At 46.2% G+C, this 26,114-nt stretch overlaps 1 protein-coding gene across 1 annotated transcript in view; it reads left to right on the plus strand.

Annotated features, from left to right (window-relative positions):
• LOC135242761 (fibrillin-1-like) overlaps positions 1–26,114 on the plus strand; it is a 46,669-nt gene that overhangs the window by 16,520 nt on the left and 4,035 nt on the right. The window contains exons 10-46 of the mRNA XM_064314032.1: positions 213–365; positions 724–912; positions 1,179–1,319; positions 1,681–1,800; positions 2,262–2,387; positions 2,814–2,936; positions 3,627–3,749; positions 4,070–4,222; positions 5,213–5,266; positions 5,711–5,836; positions 5,938–6,063; positions 6,207–6,326; positions 7,106–7,243; positions 8,159–8,209; positions 8,534–8,659; positions 9,313–9,540; positions 9,912–10,037; positions 10,369–10,497; positions 11,014–11,139; positions 12,643–12,768; positions 13,003–13,125; positions 13,494–13,619; positions 13,963–14,088; positions 19,339–19,461; positions 19,845–19,967; positions 20,231–20,356; positions 20,619–20,741; positions 21,162–21,284; positions 21,457–21,624; positions 21,810–21,878; positions 22,201–22,326; positions 22,837–22,959; positions 23,145–23,303; positions 24,148–24,219; positions 24,503–24,628; positions 24,846–24,968; positions 25,694–25,819. Of these exons, the coding sequence (XP_064170102.1) occupies positions 213–365; positions 724–912; positions 1,179–1,319; positions 1,681–1,800; positions 2,262–2,387; positions 2,814–2,936; positions 3,627–3,749; positions 4,070–4,222; positions 5,213–5,266; positions 5,711–5,836; positions 5,938–6,063; positions 6,207–6,326; positions 7,106–7,243; positions 8,159–8,209; positions 8,534–8,659; positions 9,313–9,540; positions 9,912–10,037; positions 10,369–10,497; positions 11,014–11,139; positions 12,643–12,768; positions 13,003–13,125; positions 13,494–13,619; positions 13,963–14,088; positions 19,339–19,461; positions 19,845–19,967; positions 20,231–20,356; positions 20,619–20,741; positions 21,162–21,284; positions 21,457–21,624; positions 21,810–21,878; positions 22,201–22,326; positions 22,837–22,959; positions 23,145–23,303; positions 24,148–24,219; positions 24,503–24,628; positions 24,846–24,968; positions 25,694–25,819 (4,689 nt within the window). The remainder of the gene's footprint in view (positions 1–212; positions 366–723; positions 913–1,178; positions 1,320–1,680; positions 1,801–2,261; positions 2,388–2,813; positions 2,937–3,626; positions 3,750–4,069; positions 4,223–5,212; positions 5,267–5,710; positions 5,837–5,937; positions 6,064–6,206; positions 6,327–7,105; positions 7,244–8,158; positions 8,210–8,533; positions 8,660–9,312; positions 9,541–9,911; positions 10,038–10,368; positions 10,498–11,013; positions 11,140–12,642; positions 12,769–13,002; positions 13,126–13,493; positions 13,620–13,962; positions 14,089–19,338; positions 19,462–19,844; positions 19,968–20,230; positions 20,357–20,618; positions 20,742–21,161; positions 21,285–21,456; positions 21,625–21,809; positions 21,879–22,200; positions 22,327–22,836; positions 22,960–23,144; positions 23,304–24,147; positions 24,220–24,502; positions 24,629–24,845; positions 24,969–25,693; positions 25,820–26,114) is intronic.

The following is a 26,114-nucleotide window of genomic DNA, read 5'->3' on the forward strand; positions in this document are numbered from 1 at the left end:
CATGCTTTATTTTTTTTGCTATATTGCTATATTGCTTATTTGAGATTTTTTTTGAAGAAATGAGGCATCTATTGAATTTTATGGAGGCTAAACCTCATGAAGTGGCGTATGGAGCGTGTGATGTGGAACAGGAACTGACGTATGGTACTTGTGTCTGATGAATCCGGGAAGCGCCTGCTTTTTGCACAGTATGAATGCACTTTCCTCCACAGATGCGCGCAGCGGCTACTGCTACTCCAGCCTGCTGAATGGCCGCTGTGCCAACCAGAACTCCCAGCTCCTCACTAAGATGCAGTGCTGCTGCGACAGTGGAAGGTGCTGGTCCTACGGGATCGCCCCCGAGATATGCCCTGCCCGGGGAACAGGTCTGAACCCTTTAAACCTGCTTTATCCCACCCCACACTCAGCCTTCCCGTCATGACCCTGGCACCCTTCCAAAGCTGTACTTTAATGTGTCGCATTAATACAGTGTTTACAGAGCTGTGTAGCAATACTAACTGGTGGGTCAAGAGAAGGGGTGAGGTTTATGGTGGGAGACTGATGCTTAACCCCATAATAGGTGGAGCCACTCATATGCTGTCAATCACTGACCCCCATAAACCAACCAGATTATTTCTTCTCTCTCTGGCTGAGCACTTTGATTGACTTAAATCACACTCACTGGTAACATAAACTGCAGGTGGGTTATGACCTAATACTGTCACCTTTCCTTTTCGCCTCCAGAGGAACACCACAGGCTGTGCTCTCAGGTCCAGATTGTTGTACCTGGGCTGCCAGATGGCCCTGGGTTCCCAGGTCCAGGACCGGGTCCAATTCCAGGTCCAGGTCAAATTCCAGGTCCAGGTCCGGGTCCGGGTATCGGTCCTTATCCACAGCCAGGGCCAACTTGGCCAGAATTACCCCAACCTTCAAGTACGCATTTCTATTTCTGAAGCCCCCCAATCATGCGCATCCGCTCTTGTTGTCCTGGATTAGCAGTTCAGTAACCTTTGGCTTTCTACAAAAATGTTTCACAAAATCATTACTTTGATTGGTAGATGACTTTGCATGGAGTGGCATGTATAATTTTGTTTTCAGATTGATTTTGAGAAAAGGCAATTTTGAGAACAAGTTGGACAGTGTTAGGACAGTGCAGTGACTGAGGTGGTAGGTTGCACGTTCTCCGTTTGTCTCTGCAGTTGTTCTGCCCCGGAACATCACCACCATGTGCGAGGCCTACAGGAACCTGTGCTTGAATGGCCGTTGCATCCCCATTCCTGGGAGCTATCGCTGCGAGTGTAACATGGGCTACAAGCTGGACTTGAGGGGGGAGTGCATCGGTACTGTACATTCTTCCCACAATGCACCGCTGACTTTCTCATTAAGTACCATAGTGATAAAACTTTACCTCCACTTAAGCTTAATCTCTAATCTGAATGACTTCCAAAAGAAGTTCACAAGCATATTTCCGTAGGTTTATATGAGCAACAGTAGCTACAGAAAAGTATGCTGTAATTCCTTCATACAAAAGGGAAAAAAAACAACCCAAACACGATGTGACACAATTATAATGCATTCATAATCTCATTGTTTGTCAATTAACAGTTGAGTGGCTGTTGAATGACCGCTATTTGCTGGTTCACTGAGCGGTTTGTCTGTGGTTGATTTTCGGTGGAGTGATGGTTGTGTTTTGTGCCCCAGATGAGATTGAGTGTGATAGGAACCCCTGTAAGCACGGGGAGTGTGTGAACACTGCTGGCTCCTACTTCTGCCACTGCCCACCCGGCTTCCAGAGCACTGCCACCAGGACAGAGTGCCGAGGTGAGACCTGATCGCCACCGCCCCTGCCCCCGCCACTGCACTGCATGCGCATGCTGAATCAGCTCACGCAGTACACTGCCAGATTTGTAGCTTTTCTGTGGTTGGTAAATGGTAAATGGACTGCATTTATTATTTATTTTATCCAAAGCGCTTTACAATTGATGCCTCTCATTCGCCAGAGCAGTTAGGGATTAGGTGTCTTGCTCAAGGACACTTTGACACGCCCAGGGCGGGGTTTGAACCGGCAACCCTCCGACTGCCAGACAATCGGTCTTACCTCCTGAGCCATGTTTCCCTATATTCTTCTATGGTTCTTTATCCTGCATTGCATTTGAAGTAAGATTATTACTTGACTGGCTGGCTATTGATCGACAATTTGTAATTGCATGCGCACGCATGCTTATGTGCGTGTGTGTGTGTGTGTGTGTGTAGGTCAGTGATTGTGCGATTGTGTCCCACAGATCTGGACGAGTGTGTGGCGAACGGGCGAATCTGCAACAACGGCCGCTGTGTCAACACTGAGGGCAGCTTCCACTGCGTCTGCAACGCCGGCTTCGAGGTCACCGCCGACGGCAAGAACTGCCAAGGTCTGTCTTCCTGTTACTCGCACCGAATAGCTCTCAGAATAAGGTCTATTTCCTGTTCTACAACATCAGGGAGAACATATCTAACAGTGCGTCATAGTATGAGGACCAATCTCACTGTATTTAATGGAGTGACTCTGTATGTGACAGTATATGAAACTCTACACTGTGTCGAATATAGTGTCAGATGCAATCGGATTGTTTATAGCAGCATGACATGATGTGTGACTATACATAACCATGTTAGGCATTATTTGACTTCATAGCATTAGATTACTATGATAGTATGAACGGTATTTAAATGTATATAATAGAACATTAACTGTAAGTGACTGTATGAGTGGTATGTCCACCAACCCTGAGGAACTACAAAGAGCCTGTAATTCTTATCCCCATGGTGATGACTTACTGGATCCCATTCTGCTGCAGATCAGGACGAGTGCCGCAACAGTAATATGTGTATGAACGGCATGTGCATCAACGAGGACGGCAGCTTCAAGTGCATCTGCAAGCTGGGTTATCGCCTGGACCGCACTGGCCGATTCTGCATAGGTATGCCTTCAGCTCGCAGTGAGACCGTCCAACCCTCACTCTCAGTGACACGCACTCATCCCTGCTTTGTGTAGTCTAGCAGAACCTGGCCGCAGACTCGTGTCTGTAGCAGGGGAAGTTTGTGGTCGGCTCCTGAGAAAACCCTTTGTCTGCAGCTTGGAAATTGAATCCAGTGATCTCAGGCATAATATGAGAAGCAGGCACGGCGGAGTGCTCTCGCCTCCAGCTCTCAGCACCTCTAAGGTGTTTACGGGCAGTCTCATAACCCGTTCCACTCGCACAATGCTGGTGAGCCCATATGCCATTACTGCAGCGTTTCTGGAAGGCATTATCTTTGGTATATTGCAAATGTTATACTGGTTCAAAAGCTTTCTTTCAAGGGTTGCAGGCTTTTTTTGGTGAAATGCTTACTATGGGACCTTCTTTAGATTTTACAAAGCAACATTTTTTTTTTGCAGGTAACTGTTTGAGTTTCGTTATTTAAATCGGTGTAGTCGTGACTACGTTACTTGTGATGAAACTGCAGTCTGGGATAAGATGTTTGATTGAGAGCGGCCTAGCTTAGATATTTGCACAGCCTCATGTACAGAAGGTGGTTGTTTGAGCTCCTAAGATGATTGGCGATGGAGGCAGTCAGGAGTGGACCCCCACCCCGTTTCCATACCGGTAATGCTAACCTCTCTGCTGCAGACATTGACGAGTGTGAAACTCAGGGAATGTGCATGAACGGCCACTGTGTCAACACGGACGGCTCCTTCAGGTGCGACTGCATGGCCGGCCTGGCCGTGGGATTGGACGGGCGAGTCTGTGTGGGTGAGTGAGACGCTTCCCTACGATCCTGCCCGTCAAACACTGGTCTCCCACCTGTAGTAGGACAGGACTGAATATCAGCTGTTATTGTGATGATGATGATGATGATGATTATTATTATTTTACTACCTCTACTTCTGGAGACATTTTTATAATGTTCTCTCAGTTACTATTGGATGATGATGAACTTTGTCCGTGTTCCAGCTAGCACGGCTTTTGATTCACATAGTCCACATATCTCTCATGTTCCGTAGATGCCACTGGCTGGAATGATCCCTAATCTGTAAGTGAGAGCTCAAGTCATTTTTCTCTTTGTTGATCAGACACCCACATGCGCAGCACGTGTTACGGAGGCTACAAGCGGGGCCAGTGTGTGAAGCCCCTCTTCGGTGCTGTCACCAAGTCGGAGTGTTGCTGCGCCAGTGCGGAGTTTGCGTTTGGGGAACCATGTCGACCGTGCCCATCCCTGAGTTCAGGTACTGTATTTCCTAGAATCCCTTCTGCTGCAGTACGCCTGTAGACATAAACTCACTGCTGCAGTTGACCTCATGTTCCATTTCTGCTTCAGAAGAGGGTGTGTATGATTGGCTACTTGTTAGGAATGGGTGTTGTTTATATTTCGTCGATACTGATGCTAAAACGGTACTTTAAAAATGGTGCAGGTGCCTAAAAAGTGCCTGAATACATTATTTAAAATAAAGAGGAAAGACTGTGTGTTTTTATCGCAAAGGTAAAGAAATCTAACAATTGAATTGTTTCATTTAATTGTTTAAATGATACTTTATACTTATAATTTTTACCATTTCGCTTTTGGCATTGATATCTGCATTGAAATTTGGTCCAGTAGGTACTGGTCATATGGGAACCAGTGCCATAGTGGTTCCGGGTTTCCAACCCAACCCTAGTGCTGTTACGCCTCAATAAATATACAATCTGAGAAATGAAAAGCTGTGATCAATTAGGGGAATGTACTTTGGCACATCCCCCTTGTGCACCATTACCGCAAGGAAATGACTGTTCAAAGCCAAAGATCGCTTCGGTTTAATGGTGAGTGAGCAGCAGTGTTTCTGCAGGCAAGGCTCTCGAACCCCCATCTGTGGGTGATGGTAAATCAGTGTTACGAGTCGTAAGGTGACGTGGATCAATTCAACAGCAAGACTCTGAACTCAATGAACCATCACCTCACAGGTCCGTTTCACCACTTGGAACCTGTCCTGCTGAACCCATAGTTGAAGACATTTTTGTGTTTCTTTGGATTACGAATTCTAGGAATCTAATGTAACAAATATAGTTATGGAATTTAAAACTGTAAAATCTCAGTTTTGTACTGAAGCATTTTGTGTCTGTTAGCTGAAACAGGACACAGGAGAAAGCATAAATGTTTCAGGTGTATCTGATTTTTTTCTCTCCAAGTGTTTTTAGGTTTCTCGAAAATTAAATCTGTGTCTTGTCTGGCTATTCTTCAGCTGAATACTCCGCTCTCTGCAGCCATGGACCAGGAACCACTAGTGATGGCCGAGGTATAGTGGCTGTTCAATGAGTATTAGCATGTACAGCGATTTAAACAAGCTGAATTGCACTCAAATAAACACTCCCATTGTGGTGCAAGTGACCAGCTGAAGCATTAGTTCTCAGTTGAGATGGGTGCCCCAGTGCCTGGAACCTCTTTCAGTTACTCCCATCTGGCTGAAGGTGCAGGACCATACTCACCAAAACTAACCAATTTAAGGTTTCTTCCCAACAGTGGTCAGGTCATTGAACTCTCCTGGCTAGCCTCCCTCTCCCTCCCCCCAGCTGCATTTCGTACAGCCTAAATATTGATTTACTGCGCTGATAGCACTGCGAGCTTGTTTTTGTCCTGTGTTAAGTGTAGGGTGTGTCTATGTCTCTTTTACATACAGTCTTATTTGTAATGGTAACTGAAACTATCTTGTAAGAAAACAACATGTATTCTTGTGTTACAGATATAAATGAGTGTGCTCTGGATCCAGACATATGTCAGAATGGAGTTTGTGAGAACATGCTGAGGGGCTACAGGTGCAACTGTAACCTGGGCTTTGAGGTGGACTCGTCAGGCCAGCACTGCAGGGGTGGGTTGGCTTTTTCTTTTTTTATTTCAGGTTGTTTGGTGTTCCCATTTTGTTTGGTGCAACAGAGCTAATTGAAATTTCATGTAATTTTCTCTTGGCAGATATTGATGAGTGTGCTGCTAACAGTCTCCTGTGCGATAAAGGCCAGTGTAGGAACACCCCAGGCAGCTTTACCTGCCACTGTCCCAAGGGCTACAGGTTCGACTCAGAGACCGACGTGTGTGAAGGTGAGCATTTGCATGCTCTCTTCTCTTTACATTTGGTTTTCAGAGATTGCTGCTGTTGTCTTGGTTTGACTTTGCCTTGGTTGTAGAGTGTGGATTTGTTTGGCAGTAAATGGTACTGATTGTGTCTGTTTTTTCTTTTCCAGATATTGATGAGTGTGAGTCAAACCCCTGTGTGAACGGGCAGTGCAGGAACAATCAGGGGTCCTTCTTCTGCCAGTGCCCTTTAGGCAGCACCACGGACAGCTCTGGAACCCAGTGTGTGGGTGAGTGGGTGGAGTCTATATAAATAAAATGCTATGTACATAAAATGTGATTGATTGAGTCTGTGGATGTTGGGTAGTGCCTGCATGTGGATAATTGGGATGAGGAGTCTGGGATCATGGCTGGGTATTTTGGGCAGTTTATTTCCCTGTGTTCAGTCCACATTCATCATTAACTTTGACGTCCTGGTAATCTCAATCATTCAATGTTTCTTCATAAACAGATTCAACAAGTTTTGTTGTTTACTGAACTCTCCAAACTGTTTTCAAAGAAAAGCACATAATCCATCATAATTAAGGACATATGTTGACTGAATCCCATCATCTGTGTGTTGTACTCAGGGTGGAGTTTGTTTGTTTGGGTGAGCATGGCAATATCAGTGTTTGGAAATGTGGTGTGGAGTCTGTGTGTGTGTGTGTGTGTGGGTGGGTGGTTATTTTGGCCCTGTGTGGGTGAGTAAGGTTCCAACTGGGGTTTATGGTATATATGGGCCATGATGACCATGGATTAGAGTATATGTTTGCAACAGGTATAAGGGGGAGGGGGGGGGGTTGTAAGGGAGGAATGTTATTTGGGTGACAGACAGACAAATGTGAACTCTCAAAAAAACAAACGTTTTCCCATGCAACGTTTGTAAATAAAACTAATCTCTCTCATTTGTTCCAGAAATTTGTCACACAGATGGCAGCCATGACAGCAGAAGAATGCAGAAATATCAATATTCTCGATATGAGAGCGTTTTTTTTTTTTTTGTTTATTTGTGTGTGTTTGGTTTTCACAGAAACGACCAAAGGGACGTGCTGGCTGAGGCACATTGACGGGAGGTGTGAGGTCAATATTAACGGGGCCACGCTAAAGTCACACTGCTGCGCCACGCTGGGGGAAGCCTGGGGCAGCCCCTGTTCCCCCTGTACCAAAGGTGAGCCTACAGGTTACGCCCCCTACAGCCCATCAGTGGAAATTGTGCCGTTTAGCATGGATGACCCCAGACGACTTTTGGATAATTCATCCTTCCACATACCAGTGACTTGGGTGTTCAATGGTCACTGCAATGCCGTAAAAACACTTTCTCTGGCGTCCATGTCCTAACAGTCATTATCATGACTTTTTTGATACTTATGCATTTCCTGATGATTATAAGACAGGCGCTTTATAATACCGATATAATATAATAACTGTCGGAGAATGAACTTCAACTTAAAATGTGTACTGCTGACCTCCAGAATATGTGTGAGGTAAAATGTTTGCTGACAAGCCAATGTCTTTTAGGTGAGCAAAGCCCATCATGTTGCCCACTGTGGGAGTAGCCAACCCTGGTCTTGGAGAGCTGCAGGGTGTGCTCATTTAGTCTCTTACTCAGTCCTGCATTGATTTGTAAATAATTGCACAGTTGATCCACTTCACCTTCTTTCTTGGGTCTGTCCTGGCTGTTCATTTTCAAGTAAAACAACCCTCTGGGTCCCTCGGTCAAGAGCAGGGATACTCAATCTGGCCTTTGAGTTCGGTGGTACTGCAGATTTTCTTTTTTACATAATAGTTAATTGATCAATTAATGTCACTGATTGGCCAGAGATTTAACTCCGCTAATGTTACAAGGTTCAAAAAAGTCCCTGATTAGAGGGGAGGAATGAAAACCAGCTGTGCTACTGACCTCGAGGGCCAGATCTGAGTACCCCTCGGTCTAGAGAATATCAGCACTTTGTCAGAGGCATCTCTACTTGTGCTGTAGTTAGTGTATCCAGATATTGACACTAGCTCTCTGTGTGAAAACAGTTTTCTGCACTTTTGTGTGAATAGGTTTTCTAATGCACTACCCATTGTTCCTCTGGTTTAGATCCTGTTTGTGCCAAAGGGTATGCCCGAGTCAGAGGGACAGTCTGCGAAGGTAAGCCAGTCTCTGGAGCTGCAGAAATGTGGAGGGCTGGGCCTTTTACAGCAGTCTTGTGCTCTCAGCTGTTGAAAGAGTCATTATAGTTATTGTCATTGAAAGGGTAGCATTCCTTGTGTGAAGTTGCATTGCGTTTGTTCGTTTCCTCTTTATTACATGGGTCCAATATAAAATTGTACTGTACTGAGATAAAAATAAAAAAAAACGTGGCCTTGTTTTTACTTTATGTTTGCTGCTTTTGATAGAACCCTGATTCAACAGTTTTAAGTTGATTATTAATAGATCTTAGGGCATGGTTTCAATTTTCTTTCCTGGCTCTAGATGTAAATGAATGTGAGGTGTTTCCGGGAGTTTGCATCAATGCGAAGTGTGTGAACACCGAAGGCTCCTTTATCTGCCAGTGTCCCAGTGGCATGACTGTGGACTCCACTGGCAGAACTTGCATTGGTACGTTTATGTGGTTCTTATGGGCTGTTGTCATTGTTGCTGATTGTACTGTGCTAAACGAAGATCTGTTGCTGACTAGTGGCAGTTAACTGCACTGATCTACATTTAGCACTCAGTATACATTTTTAAAGCTGGCCTTGCACTGATCTATGTGTATGTATGTGTTTGTATGTGTATCTACATATGTGTACATATGTGTGTGTGTGTGTGTGTGTGTGTGTGTGCCCACACACGTGTGTACTTGTGTGCATGGGGTGTGTACACTTGTGTATGTATGTGTCTGTGCATGTGCGTATATTTACGTGTGTGCTTTTATTCAGTTACTTAAATGGACAGTGCACACTCATGAAAATAAGGTATTGCATTAATGCATAGGATATGTACTGGGTGCGTTTATATGTATGTGTATATGTGTGTATCTTCATGTGTACATACGTGTGTGTGTATGTACTTGTTTGTGTGCATGGTGTGTATATACATGTGTGTGTGTGTATGTGTATGTCTGTGAGTTTATTTACTTAAAGGTACAATACACACCCAAGAACATTTTAACAGTTGCACTAATGCATAGCGTATGCACTGGGTGTGTTTATGAGTGTGCACGCGCGTATTTGCATGTGTGCGTATATCTCTCCGTACGTGTGTTTGTGCAGACCTGCGCTCTGAGCAGTGTTATCTGACTCATGCGGATGAGCGTTGTGGGGCTCCCATCCCCGGGAGGCACCGTGTCGATGCGTGCTGCTGCTCAGTGGGCGTGGCCTGGGGGACGGAGTGTGATGAGTGCCCGCAGAAGGGCACACCAGAATTCGCCCAGCTCTGCCCCCGCGGGCCCGGCTACTCTCACCGCGGTGACATCATCAATGGCAAACCCTTCCTCAAAGGTAGGGTCCTCACAACCCCTCTCCTCTATCCCAAAGAAGTCACATCCCATTGTTCCTCTTTATGGCCAACCATTTCTCTGAAGAGTGTCACTTTTACTTTCTGTTTATTTGAGGGCTTCAAACCTGGTCTTTTCCAAATTTTACTATTTCCTTTTTTACAATTGAAAAGACTAAGTTTTTCCCCTCTCTCACATCGAAAAACCTTTTGATGAAGGTTGACTATATCATCATGACTACAAAATGCTTGAAGATTTGAGGGATGGGTTCACTGGTGGCATAACACCACACATAACCAATCGTGTGTCTTCCATTTCCATTTAGGGACTGTGCTAACGCTAACTGTTTCTCTCTGTTGTATCTGGGCTCTACAGATATTAATGAGTGTAAGATGATTCACACTCTCTGCACTAATGGAAGATGCCGGAACACTGTGGGCAGTTTCAGGTGCCACTGTGATAATGGATTTGCCCTGGACAACTATGAGAGGAATTGCACAGGTGGGCCTGTTTGACATTATGCATTAGCACGGTTAAACTACATTGTTACCTGTAATAACTAACATCACCTAGGAATCTCTTTTTGGCCAAAATGTTGCAGGACAGATGCTGACTGGATAATTGTTTGTGTTGGGCAGGAACAATGACTGTTCTGAACTGAGTTTATTCCAATGTGAATATTTTTGCAAGTCAGTCAGCATTACTGTGTGTGTGTGTGTGTGTGTGACTGTGCATGCATGCACATTTGTGTGTGTTTGTGTGTGCATGTGTATGCCTGTGTGTGGGCATATCATGGATTAACATTGTGTGTGCCATGTGCCAATCCTCACAGACATTGATGAATGCCGGATTATGCCGGAAGTCTGCGGCCAAGGCACCTGTGTGAACACGCCAGGAGACTTCAAGTGCGACTGCTTCGAGGGCTACGAGAGCGGCTTCATGATGATGAAGAACTGCATGGGTCAGCCGAGGACACGCCTGCGCTGCACTACACGCGTTTGCTCTCCTATGCGGTTACACACTGAACACACGCAGCACTGGACACACTGAATCTGAGGCACAAGGCTGAAACTGTGCACTCTCCACATTTAAAAACCACAGCCCCAGATTTGAGGCATACTTCATAGACTGTAATATTTTCTGTGTTATCAAAGAACAGGAAGAAGGCTAAATAGCTCTGGTCATAGTTGATAATTTATTCTGAAGGGCCTGTACTGTAGTATTAATGGGTATTAAAGGAAATTGTGATTAGAGGTGTTGAGTATTCTGTTTGTGTAAAGTATCTTTGTGATAGTGTCTGTAAAAAGGGACAGTATTTGTATATTTGCTATACAATAAAATTCAATTAAATCGTTTTCTGTGCAGGCACATTCTTATCTTCCTGCTTACTAGTGGAAATAACTATATTCTTAATTATATTCTGATCACTCTGAAAACAAAAAATATATGTAATCTCTCTCTCTCCCTCCCCCCCCAGACATCGATGAGTGTGAGAGAAACCCTCTGCTGTGTCGGGGTGGGGACTGTATGAACACAGAGGGCAGCTTCCAGTGCACCTGTCCCAATGGGCATGAGATTGCTGTGGATGGGTCTGCCTGTCTGGGTGAGAGCTGGTGCATGCTGGGAGGGATTTCCCTGGTAATTGCTAGTTGCGTGTCTGGAATTAAGGCTGTGTGAGATTCAGAGGGTACTGGACGTGGGAGCTATTGAGTGTGCTTGTTTGTGAGCTGTTGGGTATGTGGGCCTGTTCTTGGCCTGAGGCATTGCATGATTTTAGGAGTGAGATTATGGTGTTTGGAGCGCTATGTGGGTGGATGTGGGAGGTTCTGTATGCTTGGAGGGGTATGGTCATGTGGTGAAGATGCTGTAAGATCAGTTTCTGATTGCTTGGGGGCCTATAACTGACTGGGGTTTGGATAGAGATGGGTGGAGAGGTGTGGGTGGAGGTTTGTGTGCCCAGTAGAGGCCTCCCTCTTTCTCTTGACACTGTATGTGATTGGGCTTTTGGGTGGATGTGTTCCTGAGGGTGAAATGATGGGGTTTGGGTGGAGCTGGTTTTGGATTGAGATGGGCGGGTCCATTAGAAACCCTTTTCTCACTGTACAGGGGCCGGTTGCACCAACTGGACATACGCCTGGTCTTATGGTCTGGCCCGATGTAGAATGTGCGCAAGGTCAGACGCAAGAAAATGTACCTACACTATCGCACCAACTGGGCATAGCGCTACATCTGTGTGTAAATTCTACGCCTACTTCGGGGTAGGCATAAGTGAAACTTTTGGACAGAATATTACGAGATGGGACAAATCCTCTCAACATATATGGGGATAGTGAGCTGGTTGAACTCTTTCGTTTCAGCAGGTTTGAGCTGTGTGAATTAATTGACGCGTTCTCACCTCAATTTATGCATAGCACGTCTCTGACCGGAACAAATCGAGCAGCAGCAATATTGTAGCTGAGCAGCACATACTGCCTAGCAACGCACAACAGAATGTATCAACATGAACGTGTATCAACTCGAATTGTCTACACTGGACTTAGCTACACCTGCTCATATTTTTAGATGGTGGCACAAGTGTAAATATTGAACACATCGTTGGACGTAGCTACAAATGACTTGACAGTTAAGACCACCTTTCTTACATCCAGCTGTTGCAACCAGCCCCAGAGTGTGTGCGTTGTACCCATGAAAACTGCCTGCTTCCAGCCCCCAACGTTGAGATTTGCACATGAGCAAATAAATCTACTGAGGTCTGAAAGCAGATTGCAGATGTTCTGGGCTCTTTTAAAAGACATGGAGCTGCGCTGTTCACCTCCATGACTAAACATCTCCACCAATTTACATTGTTACTCTGATTAGAGTATAATTGGGTGGGTCATTATTATAATAATCTTAAGCCGGCTGTTTTGGCCAAGGAGCTTGTGTGCGAACGTCTTGGTGTTGAATGACTTCATGTGTGCTAATTGCTCATATATTTTTACTGGAGGATTATAGGAGATTGGCCCTTGAACATACATATACAGAAAGATTTTCAGCCATTAAAATAACCCCCTCTCCGCCCATCTTTGGCTTGTAGAGCTGAAAATATGTCTCTCTTACCTTGCAGACATTAATGAGTGCGAGCTGAGCGATACGCTGTGCAGGAATGGGCAGTGTGTGAACCTGATTGGAGGCTACCAGTGCTCCTGTGACACTGGATACAAATCTACAGAGGATCACCTCTCCTGTGTTGGTGAGAAACCCACCACCAAATCTTTTAATACAACGCCGAAGTACTGCACTACTGTGAAAACAAAGATATAAGTGTCTTCTGTCTGGATTATCTTAGAATCTTTTTTACTCTTTCTTTCTGTCTCTCGCTCCCTCTTTTTCTGTCTCTCTCCCCATTCTCTTTCTTGCCCTTCCCATTCTCTCACTCTGTCTGTCTGTCTCCATTTCCTTCCCTCTCTCCCTCTCTCTTTCTCAGATATCGATGAATGCACCATCCAGAATGGAGGTTGTGATACCTTCTGCACAAACTCAGAGGGAAGCTATGAGTGCAGCTGCCAAAGTGGCTATGCCCTCATGCCTGACCACAGGAGCTGCACAGGTGAGGCACACACCTGGACTCACCTGATCACTTAAACCTGAACACTTGAACTAGTACACACCTGGACACATACAACTGAACCCACCTGATCACTTAAACCTAACACATGAACTAGAACACACCTGTTAGCGTATACCTGAACTCACCTGATCACTTAATCCTGAAAACATAATCTAGAACACACCTGGACACGTACATCTGAATTCACCTGATTTCTGAAACCTGAACCACATGCACTATAGCACACATGGGCCTGTACACATGAACCCACCTGCTCACTGAAACCTGAACACATAAACTAGAAAGCTATTGACTGCCATTAGCAAATTATTGTCATGTACTGAAAACATGCGCTGTGTTCTCTGCAGATATTGATGAGTGTGAGGAGAATGCGGACATCTGTGATGGAGGCCAATGCACCAACCTCCCGGGGGAATACCAGTGCCTCTGCTTCGACGGCTTCATGGCAGCCGAGGATATGAAGACGTGTCTTGGTAGCTTTCTTTGAATTCATCCCAACCGAAATACTTCAGTGTAAACTATGCACTCTGTCTTGTTTTAGAGGTTTTAGCCAAAGTTAAGTAGCTATGAAATATTTTCATTAAAGTTTAAACAGTCAGGCAGTTTTATAGGTATGCTTGAAGTGCCACGCTGTGTTTGGTTTTGCTAAGTAGGGAAGGGGCAAGTCTAATGCAAGCACCCCACCTGCAGACAGGCTCCTCCCTAGCTGCACAAGAGCCTGAGGTTCCTTTTTTGGTCCGAGTAGAGTCCACTTTTATTTTTAGATTTTGAGCCGGTATGTTTCCCCCTCCCCCCCCCTGCTACCCCCCCCGCCAGACGTGGACGAGTGCGACTTAAACCAAAACATCTGTCTGAATGGGAACTGTGAGAACACCAAGGGCTCCTTCATCTGCCACTGTGATCTGGGCTACTCTGTCCGGAAGGGCTCTACGGGCTGCACAGGTGAACACTCCCCCTCCTCCCTCCCCCACCCAAACCTCACCTGGGGCACTCATCTGCACACCCAGGCACCTGTCTCTGCTTCACCTGAGAGGGTATAGAGTTTGGCCCGTATTGTTGTTGTTGTTGTTGTAATTATTATTATTATTATTATTATTATTATTTCTTTTGTTATTATTATCGTATTATGTACCATTCAACACACACTCTTACCCAAAATGTCTTACACCACTTATTTATTTATTTATTTATTTGGTGTACTGTACATGCAATCCATTTATACAGCTCGACATTTCACTGATGCAGTTTGGGTTTAAGTACTATGCTCAAGGGTTCAGTGGCAGTGACCCAGCTGGGAATCAATCTTGCAGCCTCTAACCTAAGTGCCCTGTGCCACAGCTCTCATACTGCGCTGCTTGGCTGAAGCCTGCGGTTTTGCGGTCACGCCCGCGAGCCGGGGCTCTTTACTGGAGCTGCTTCAGAGGAATCCCCGGCTGTGCAAATGGACGGTGTTTAAAATGTGGGCCGTATAAGTCCAGAGTAAAGGGCGCCTGCCGAGCGGGCTAGCAGCGCGGCGTAATGCGTCTGCTGGCGCCGTGCCCCGGCCCGATGTGACGGAGGATCGGATGCACGCTGCGGGAGCGTGGTCCGCACCCTGCGGGGGGACCCCGTTAAACTGCGGGAGCAGCCCGGGGGAAGGGGGGCGGGGTCTCCTGCTGGGAACTCCCTCGCCAAGATGAGCCGTGCTAGTCTGGTCTGGTTTGGATCCTGAGAGTATGTGCTGAAGATGTATTGGGTAAAAGAAAGGCGTTGGCACTGCTTGAGAATTATTTATGCATCTTTCTTTAATATTGTTGGACGCGCAGCTGGGGGAGTGAGTGATGAGGCCGGCCAAGCGGCATGTGTGTCTGGGCGCCATTAACGTTCAGACTGCATTTCTCGGCTGCCATGTCATCGGCTATTGTTTGCGGTTCCATAAACAAAATTAAAAGTCGAAAGTGCTTTTGGAGAATCCCTGTCTCTGCTTCCATTAGCGCTCGTGCTCGCGTTCGCGTCCTGCCCCTGACAGATGGCGGCAGTCTTCCCCGTTTCCAGACTGCGCTGTGGGGAAATTTGGGCAGAAGGGTACATTTTGTTTCCACCGTCCTTTTGATGTGGTGGAATCTGAGGGTCAAGGAAGCGGAAACAACTTTATTGTCTCAAACTGTCACTTAAAGCTCATTTGTTTTTGTGTGTTTGTTTTATGAAAACCTCATGGATCTATCTTAATTCTCACCACTGCCTAATTATAGCCACTCTCCATTCTTTAACCACTAGCTTTTTAAAAAAATATTTTCCCTCAATTTTTTTGTAATGGCCAACCATATACAGCTGCACTCTCTGCATCCCAGTACACTATGAGTGTAGACAGCCAGGCATGAACCAAGTGAGCCTCTTCTGAACTACGTGATGTCACCAGCTGCTGCTCGTCACTCTGCAAGCTGAGCTTGCACAGACATGAGTTGGAGGAAGACATTTCATACGTGCCTTTAGCAAGCAGACCAGTCCCCCAGTGGAGGGTAAGATATGGACCTTGGCAGGCTGAACCCTCCATATCCCTGGGCAACACTACTGCCAATTAGCCGTGAGCCTGCGTTGCTACTGCCTGTAGTCAGAATGGGGCAGAAGCCAATCTTTCATCCAGATTTTTGGAATGAGTTTCTTATCCTCCAGAGCGAGTTCTGCCAGCCACCCTTTCTGTTCACCCCACAGCCCAGCAGCCTGTTCTGTGGGCTCGGTAGGTTGGAGCCTCTGCCTTTTCTGCAGCTGCTCTGAATGCTCTTGTGTGATGAGACTGGGCACACGCATCCACACGCTGAACCCCACTGAGAGCCCCCTTGTTATGATCCTGAAAATGACTGCCCCTCTCCTCTGGGGACACGGGCAGTAACTCCCAGTGCCACGGGGCAGTGTTCTGTGACTGCATATGGTTCCATTCCATTTTCTGACTTAAAAAATATAAGGCGCATGTGTGTGTGTTTGCCTGTGGGTATGTATGTTTGTGTGCACACATGAATGCATGTGTATGTTTTGCATGTGTGTGTCTGTGTGTGTGCATTACGATGTTGCATTACTTGCTGTAGTTGTAGAACACCCAGATACTCAGGGCTGTTCTGTACTATGAGCTTGCATTTCTGTGTGATGAATGCACTGAGCGGCTCTTTCCAAAGACAGCTCTGGCCTCCTGTTCTGTGTGCGTTTCTCCCTCCAGCTGAAACTGCCGTTCTCTGAAGGGTAACAAGCTGTTGATTGAATTAGCCTGCTGTAATGATGCTCTTTGTAAAGCCACATGATGTGCAGAATCGGTATGTGGGCCATGTGAAATAGAAATCAGATTTATCTTTATTTATCCAAGATCCTCTAATCAATGGGGATGGTTCTGTGACAGTCCGTGACCTGCTGTTGATTGATTAGACCACGCGAGGATATTCTGTCCACAGTTTGCACAGTTGGACAGCAGTTATAATTGGCGGTTATAAAAGAGGACAGGATTTTTTATGTGACTGTGCTTGTTTGCCAATGCTATCCATTTGACTGCATAGTTGGGTCACAAACAGCCACTCGCACATAAAAAATCCTGTCCAATATTGATGGAGAATGTTTATAGGAAAGCCCACACAGGCAGCGGTACTGAAGGCTCAGAAACACTTGGTGGTCCAGATAAAGCACTCTTCTTCAGTGCAGGGCTGTGTTACCCAGTGTGGAATGTAATCTTGGCCCAGCTGGAGCCCATTGGCTGGCAGGATCGCAGGGGACAGCCGATAGGCCTACTGAATACAGATAAAGGTGATGGAGTATTCCTTCAGAACTGTTTGGCACTGCTAGAACAATCAGCCGCGTAACCAACATTAATCTTAATATTTTTCTGATTAGAAAGGTCTCTGATATTTTTACTTGTCTGTCTTTTCTTAATTTTTTAAAAGAGGATGCAAATGAAAAAATAAGGATGAAAATACTGCACACACCGGCTCACGTTTCAGAAGCTACAATACAGGACTGAGTCCTCTGTTTTTTCCATAGCTACGGTCTGCTTTTGTAGCTTATGTGCAAAGCTGACGTCATATTCTCAGGCCAAGAGCTTGTCCATATAACTTTCCTCTCTTCTGTAAGGTCTCCAACTTCTTTTATTCCAGATCCTTTAGTCTTTATTTCAGTATTTATTTGAGTATAATTTCATTATTTCTTACATTATTTAACTGTTTTGTTGTGAAATTACTTGCAGAACACCTCCATCTCAAAAATTTTCATGTGATAATTTTGCGGATGTGGAACTTGAGGTGGTGGAGTTGGCTCCCAGTTTAACTATGGCACTCCAATACTGGGAGTGGGCTTGCCACAGGCTAACTGACTTATGCATGCACCTAAAAAAATATTCAGAACTTTAGCTGATGTCTGTCTACAGTATGTGTGCTATTTAAGAATAAAACGCTGTAATCTGCAAGCTGAAATATTAAAAAGAAAGAATGTATTAATTTCAGAGAAACTGAAAACTAATGACCAATAAAAGTGCTCGGTTTTTGGAAAATTGTCCAATGAATAGTATCCATTTTTCTCTCCTATACCTTCATGGACTAAATTCTTCCTTTAGACATGACTAACACAGCAGTGAGTGCTTTCCCTTTTGGAATAATATGGCCTTTTTATTGATTACTACAGATCGTGTGAACTTTGTGCTCTAGAGAGGTTTTTGCTGTTAGGAGTGGCCCTGTGTGGATCGGCCTTAAATCATTTCAGTGGATTGCACAGGTTTGTTCCACTCAGCAAGAGCCTCAGAAATCCGTCACAGGGCTTGTGTTTTTCTCCTTGACCTGACTGAGGCATTGGCCTCTCGATCTGACCCAAATCTGTCTTTGTTATTACCATTTCCGGCCCCCAGTCACAGTATCGTATGCAGTCACTGCTTAGATTTTATTCTTGTGCTTCTTTAAATTATATTTAATGTGTCTTTAAAAACTCTTAGCACACTAATACTTCATTCCATGTTTTTTTCGACTTCAGGATTTTGTGGTGTTGTTTGTAATAACATGTATGTTGTATAATAATAATAATAATAATGAAAATAGGTAGTGCAAAAATCACCTGTTGATGAGTGACTTGTGATCTTTATTACACCTTATTCCTTGTGGCTTTTCCTGTGAGGCTGCGATGCTATGCACCCTTTAGTGCGTGAGTGCCCTTGGATGCATTAACAGTGTGAGACATCCCCATTACAACAAATACTCATAGTAATGCTTCCCGTAAGTCATGTCTGCCGGGAGTCCAGTTGAATAATTTTGCAGAAATAGAAAGGTGTCCCTGTTCCCCCTCGGTTTACGTACGCTGCGTCCCCACTGGCTGCGTTCATTTACATTTCCAGCTGCTGGGGGTTCCACTCTGACCTTCTGAGCGTGCAAATTCACGAACTGTTCCTTGGAAACAGGCCCTGTTGTTAGCAGAGAGAGGGCAATGGCCGCTTAGTTTGCATGCCATTCCACCGAAAGGACTGTGTCTCATTAGCGCTCATTAGCTGCCTGGGCCAGCCAACGCCAGACTCCTGCAGAGCCGCCAGGAATGCACACAACATCCAGACAAACAGACTCTGGCCTCATGATGCTGAGATAAAGAATGTTTTCAACTGGCTCTTTATTTGGGACATTTTTTCCCTCTCTCAAAGGACTCTCACGTGTTCACGGGAAAAGGAAAATACAAAACAAAGAACACACAGAGATTAATTAGGGTTTGAGCCAATGAGCTTTGATGCCGTGAGGTTCCAGGACTCAAGGTGAAAGGTGACTACACACCTGTGTGTGGTCAGATCTGCACTGGTTTGAGTTCTGATAAACTGTCCTGTGGCCTTCCCTCCTACTATTTAGTAGCTCCCCAGATCCACGCCCCAACCAACCAAATAAAACCCCGAAGCTGAAAGTGTGTTTGTTTGGTTGGACACCAAATGAGAAGAATTATGTCTTGGAAGTGACTTTTTTTTTAAAGGCAGTGCATGGTGTTCTGTTCTTATGTAAACTTTGATCATCTCAGTGGTTGTGATAGAAAAATGGCAGTGGAGCTGTTCATTGGGCCAGACTTAAATGAGCACAAATTTTGAATGTTTTAAAATGAAATTCCCCTCTGACTCATGTCCTTCCCCTCTCAGACTTGTCTTCTGGCTTAGCGTGTGTTTCCCAGGGTGGTGCCTGGCTCTGATTCTGATTTTGTGTGGATGTAATTGTTCCCCAGACATAAACGAGTGTGAGATCGGGGCTCATAACTGCCACAGGCACTCCTCCTGCACGAACACAGCTGGCAGCTTTAAGTGCAGCTGTGGAGTCGGCTGGATTGGAGATGGGATCAAGTGTACAGGTGAGCCCCCCCTTCCTAAAAGTGTAGGTGACATGCCTGTCCCTGCCCCTCCCCTTTCAATCATATGTCAGTTTGTTGAATGTGCTTGCACAAAATGTGAATCAAAGGCCTCTAGATTTTTAATGTGTGAACATGACATGCCGTGTGTGTGCGTGTGTGTGTGTGCATGCATGTGTGTGCCTATGTGCGTTCACATGCGTGTGCGTGCCTGTCTGTGTTCACATGCGTGTCCGTACGTGTGTGTGTGTGCATGTGCGTATGCATATGTGTTGATTTGGGTGTGTGGTTGCATGCATGTGTGTATGTGCGCGCGCGGGGGTTTGTGTGTGTATGGGTGCGTGCTTGCCTGTGTGTGTGTGTGTGTGTGTGTGGATTTGTTTCAGACCTGGATGAGTGCTCCAACGGCACCCACATGTGCAACCACAACGCGGACTGCAAGAACACCATGGGCTCGTACCGCTGCGTGTGCAGGGAGGGGTTCAGTGGAGATGGCTTCTTCTGCAGCGGTTAGATCCTCCTACACCACCAACACTGACAATCCCATTCACACATTCTGCCTGAATATCCACACACACACACGTGCATGCATATGCCGGCACACAACTGAATATGTACACGTAAACATACGCGCACATACATCTCATACATGCTCTTACCGAGGGAAAATTGTTTCCCGACTTGTTATGGTAAATTCACCCGAGACGCCGATCTCTTTCAGCACAGTGGCGTGCTGCGCTTGTTAAAGATGTGGCGTTTCCTCTGTCTGCAGACAGTGACGAGTGTGCGGAGAATGTGAACCTGTGTGAGAGCGGCCACTGCCTGAACGTGCCCGGGGGCTACCGCTGCGAATGTGACATGGGCTTCATCCCCACCGCCGACGGCAAGGCCTGCGATGGTGAGGGGTCCTACCGCCGACACCGCCGTCTCCGCCGGGCTGGCTCACGCACATCACGCCTCAGGAACATCTTTGCAGGAAAAGGCATCGTCAGACTCTGTTACCCATGGCAACAGGGGAAGATTGTGCGCTGAGAAGGCTCCGTGACATTGGTGTCTAGCTGTCAAACTGCTTCCATGGTTGATGAATCCCTCACGACTTGGTGGTCTTTTTCTTTCTTTTTTCCGCTCTCTCTCTCTCTCTCTGTCTCTCTGCTCCACAGACATAGACGAATGCACCTTTGCTGACATCTGTGTCAATGGCAGGTGCCAGAACATTCCAGGGCTCTTCAGGTGCGAGTGCTATGAAGGGTTTGAGCTGGACAGGAGCGGAGGAAACTGTACAGGTGAGAGTACACCTGCAAGGCCCCCCCCCCCCCTTCCCAATGCCTTGCCTGTGAGTACTTCAATAATGACACAACAGGCTTCCTCCAATCCTGACTACTTCACACTCGTGTCCCCTCTCTCGCCTCATGCGTCCCCCCATCCCGCCCCAGGGGGGTGACTCAGACCTCTCCATTCAGGCCTCCCCACCATGTTGTCATGGTGACTGAGTCAGCGCTCAGGGAGATGATGAATATTGGTGTGATTTTGCGCCTGAAGGCTTGCGGAAGGCTGCCCGCCTGGGGTCGGGGGGGGGGGGGGGTGACGGCTTCTCCGTCCCACTGGAGCCAGCCTGCGGTGCTGTTCTGCTGTTCAAGGCATGACGGCAGGCCGCATTCCCCTGCAGTGACAGAAAGGGCGGGTCCCACTTCCTTATTTTCCAGATACCAACGAGTGCGCTGACCCAACCATCTGCATTAGCGGCATATGCGTCAACACTCCTGGCAGCTACCTCTGCAACTGCCCCCCGGACTTTGAGCTGAACCCCACCCGAATCGGCTGTGTGGGTGAGAGACCCCCTCAGTATCGTACAACCTGCATCATATTCTACACCGAAGTGAATGTCTGTGTTTATTTAAGGTCACAGATATGCTGCATTGATTCCCCTAAATGCCCACACTCAAGCACTGATATGTTTAAATGCTGTTTTGCAAGCAAATATTCTGTAATGTTTTTCAGATACTAGATCAGGGAACTGCTACCTGGATGTGCGTTCTCGCGGGGATGCCTCTGAGAGCCTGGACTGTTCCAATGAAATCGGCGTGGGGGTGTCCAAGGCCTCGTGCTGCTGCTCCATGGGACAGGGTTGGGGAAACCCGTGTGAGGCCTGCCCCCACCTCAACTCCTGTGAGTCTGGCTGCCATGACACTGCCCAGCTCTGAAGTACCCCAGCACTGCAAATCCATATTCCTGGTCCTGGAAACAAACAGCCCATGTTTTGAAATTGCCTTGAATTTATTAAGGCTGCAAACTCGCAGATTTGCGGTAAACACACAAATTAATTGAGCATCACAAGATTGTTTCTTTTTCAGCTGCTTACAAGGTCCTGTGTCCCGGAGGAGAAGGGTTCAGACCCAACCCCATTACTGTCATTGTGGAAGGTGAGACCTAACTGAGTTTGGAACTGGTTTGATGTGATGTCATATGACGTGTGATTCACTAAAATGCACCATAATGTCATGTGCCATAATGTTTTGTGTGCACTTGTGTGCTGTGTGATGAGATGTGATGTGTGGTGTTGCGATGCAGTGTGACTTTATGTATGATGTGATGTTATATTATGGTGTTATTGTGATGCAGTGTTTTGTGTTGTTAGGTGATGTATTGTGATGTGCTGCGGTCTATGACGTAATGGGATGTGGTTTGCTCTCAGCCAGGGCTCAGGGCTCAGGGTTCGGCATGGCCTCTTTTCCTCTCTTCCAGATATAAATGAATGTCAGGAGCTACCGGGCCTGTGCCAGGGCGGGAAGTGCATCAACACATTCGGCAGCTTCTTCTGCGAGTGTCCTAAGGGCTACGCACTGAACGAGGAAACCCGCATCTGTGAGGGTACGGATCGGCCCTCCCCTCTCAGAGTCTGCTCACGGAATCCTGTGCCATTCAAAGCACATTTAATCCCTTATTAGTTTTTCCCTGATGATAGGAAATTGAGGGAAGGATGTTCGCATGCACTGTGCTGAAACATGATGGCTCCTTGGCCTGTGGTCATAGGCTTATCCCAGTAGATGCCTGATGGTCAGTCTGATTTCATGAGCCCATAAGTAAGGAGAGTTTACATGTGTCAGTCCTGATCCTACGCGGAAAACGGCCGACCGCCAGTCCCCAGCCAACTGTGTTGTGGTCAGTCTGTCCCTGGGGTGGTTAAAAACAGTTTCAGCGAAACCACACAGTGCCGTTGGGGGAAATCATCTCTTACTGTTAATGGTATTTTAATTTGTTGGAGTGGAGTACAGGGGAATGGTTTTATGAGTTTGCTGCAGACTGGACAGCATATTTTTGGCTGTCGTTTGTGGTTTTTGCAACTTTCTCTGAATGCGTTCCTGTTTCGCTGGTTTGCAGATGTGAATGAGTGCGAACGACCGGGAATCTGTGGACCGGGCCAGTGCTACAACACCATTGGAAACTACACCTGCATTTGCCCCGCGGACTACATGCAAGTCAATGGAGGAAATAACTGCTTGGGTAAGAAGCTGTGTGTGTATACATGTTGGTGTGTATACCTGTATGCTTGTGTATGCTCTGTGATTTATTTTATATTTTATTTTTAGATATTACAGGTTTTTTATGCAAAATACAAACTATATTTTCTGACCAGAGCCAAAAACAGCACTGAAGAGACCCATTTCTGTCCTCATCTTCCCCCTCAGACATGCGGAGGAGTCTGTGCTACAGAAACTTTTACTCTGACAACAGCACCTGCGATGGAGAGCTCGCCTACAACATGACCAAGAAGATGTGCTGCTGCTCCTACAACATCGGCCGGGCCTGGAACCATCCCTGCGAACAGTGTCCAATTCCCAGCACCAGTGAGTACTGATGCATGGCCCTGCCCACATACCAGGGGCCCGCCCCAAAAAACTACGTAATGCATTAGTGGGCACCGACAGGGTTAAGACTAGCTTTTTTGTTAAATAAATAACTGGTTTAGGGGAGTGGCAACTCCAGAAACACAGGTGGCTACATCCTCCAAGAAAAATGAGGTAGTTACCATGGGGGAATCAGTTACTGGAGGTGCAGACAACATAATGTGGATAGATCCAGTGTTGAAACTAATGGAACAGATGCGTTGATTTCATAGCTAAGACTGAGAGCAAAATCTTTGTGTAGAACTGCATGAATACTCAATGGGTCCCTGATGCTGATGGGAGCGGGTTGTCAGAGGAGAATGCAGGATAGTGTCTGCATTATGTTGCTTTACTGTGTTGCACTAGAGTCCTACAGCATGAGTGTGGTCCTCTGGGACACTGGTACCATTGAAATACCTGCTGATTTAAACTGACATTTCAATATTCATTTGCTTGTAAAATTTGAAATACCTCTGTTTACTCTGATCTAATTCAATGAGACAATCAAAGACCAGTATATTGACAAAAGAAAGGTTGTACCCCATGTCTGAAAGAAAATAAATTAGCCAATATTTGTTGGGGGGGTGGGGGAGGGGGTGGCTGTATAGATGTTCATATCAGCTAATCATCTAATCAAATGCGTTTAATATGAAAGCCTTTTCTCCACATTGAATTCACAAACATTCTGCTCTGTGTTAATAGCAAGATTTTTAGAGAAGGTGGCTGTTTTTTTGCCTGTTTTGATCACCAAATGATATTATATTCCTGTGTTGCCTCATCCTGGCCTGTCTGTCTCTCTCTCTAGATGAGTTTACCATCCTGTGTGGCAGTGAAAGAGTAGGATATTACATCGACATTTACACTGGACAGGTTATAGGTAAGCATTTGTCCACAAATTTCACCTTATTACATTTGCGTTTATTCATTTGACAAATGTTTTCTACTTACAAGGCCATTAACAACACAAATGGCACATGGCAAGGTTACTTTTTTATGGTTACTACTATTAGTAGTGGTATTTGCTGTTTTAATAGTAATTGGTGCAGTTTTAGTAGTCACAGTGGGGTGCGGTTTGTTATAACACGTAAACATTCACATGGAGTGACTAGACTCCTCAGTATGGGGGTTGGGGAGATAACTGCTGCCCTGTCACTCCCCAGACATCGATGAGTGCCGCGAGATCCCCGGCGTTTGCCAGAACGGCGTGTGCATCAACATGATAGGCAGCTTCCGCTGCGAGTGCCCCATGGGCTTCGTCTATGACGACAAGCTGCTTATCTGTGAAGGTGGGTCCTGGTGACGGCTGTGTCAACCACAGCCGGTCAGTAAAAGGTCTACGTGCGGTAGAGTATGCCATCAACTTGCCTGGCCTTCCTGCGAAGGGCTTTCTGAATGCTGTAATCAGAGAGGGGGATGCAAAATGGGTGTTTCCTGTGGGTGGGGTTGAATGACCTGTGTGTCTTGTGTGTGTTTTTACGCCAACGCCATCGGGCTCCACTGAAGACATTGACGAGTGCCAGAATGGCCCGGTGTGCCAGCGAAACGCCGTTTGTGTCAATCTGCCCGGGAGTCACCGCTGTGAATGCAAGCCCGGCTACCGCTTCGCCCCCAATGGCCAGTGTCTTGGTACGTTCCGCCCGTGGAGCTCAACTGCCTCCCCTGCTGGGCCTGCGGCTGTACCAAATGTAGGAGGGGATGGGGGGCATATAGAGTGAAGGATGAAGAGTGAAAGGAACACGGTCTGCTGCTGGTTGTGTGTGAAATGGCAGGGAAACACAATGTGAAATTTTTCAGAAATCCAGGAGGGATTTTTGTTGTTGTTGCATTTTGTTCAGAAAGAGACCAGTGTGTTTATGCTCACACTGGGATGATCATCCTCTCTAAATGACATCATATTATCTCAGGAGATACTTCAGCTTCTGATAGGGACTGGATAATCGCAGCTTATTACAGGGCGTATCGTCATCCTGCTGTTCTTCCTGCTTTTATGTGTCCAGAAAAAAATAATCCGCAGTGGGACCTGTACTAAAACAGCATCTGATAAGGCCAAGCCATGTGGAAAATATGTTCAGTTCATAATCCAGATTTTCAGTGGTTATCAGCATGGTCTAAATAATAGGGAGATTTAGGGGGCAGCTGACCTCAGGTTAGTATTCAAAGATTTATGTAAATTGCACAAAGAAATAAATGTGTTCGTAACTCATTCAGAGTGAAAGCTCCACTATTGCACTGAGGGGAGAATAGATAAATATGACTCAAGGCCTGGGAATTTGCAGCTGTTTAAAATAAAAAATAAAAAACAGGTGCACGTGTATACTGGTTAGGCTTATTGCATGCCTGTCTTCCTGCAGATCGGAATGAATGTTTGGAGATCCCGAACGTTTGCAACCCGGGGCAGTGTGTAGATACCGTGGGGAGCTACCGCTGCATCTGCCCCAATGGATACAAGCCGACGGCAGACTCCTCCATGTGCATCGGTGGGTCTCCACCTCAGTTCAGCAGCACCACATTCCCTTTCATTAGCCAGGTACTGCAGGTCACTGGAGATCTAGGCCTCATTTGCAGTGACACACAACAGGTACACGGCATACTTTATTTTGTACTAGCGTATGATCCCTCACGGTCCCTCCTAGACTCCTATAAGCTCTTGTTACATTTGATCTAATACTGGGAATGTTGCCCTCTAGCACACATAACAAGAGAAAATAAAACAAATTAAGATATCACAGCATTTAACATTCCGCCAGAGCTACTCATCCAGTTTCCTATGTA

This window comes from Anguilla rostrata, chromosome 16 (assembly GCF_018555375.3).
Source record: "Anguilla rostrata isolate EN2019 chromosome 16, ASM1855537v3, whole genome shotgun sequence".
Lineage (NCBI taxonomy): Eukaryota > Metazoa > Chordata > Actinopteri > Anguilliformes > Anguillidae > Anguilla > Anguilla rostrata.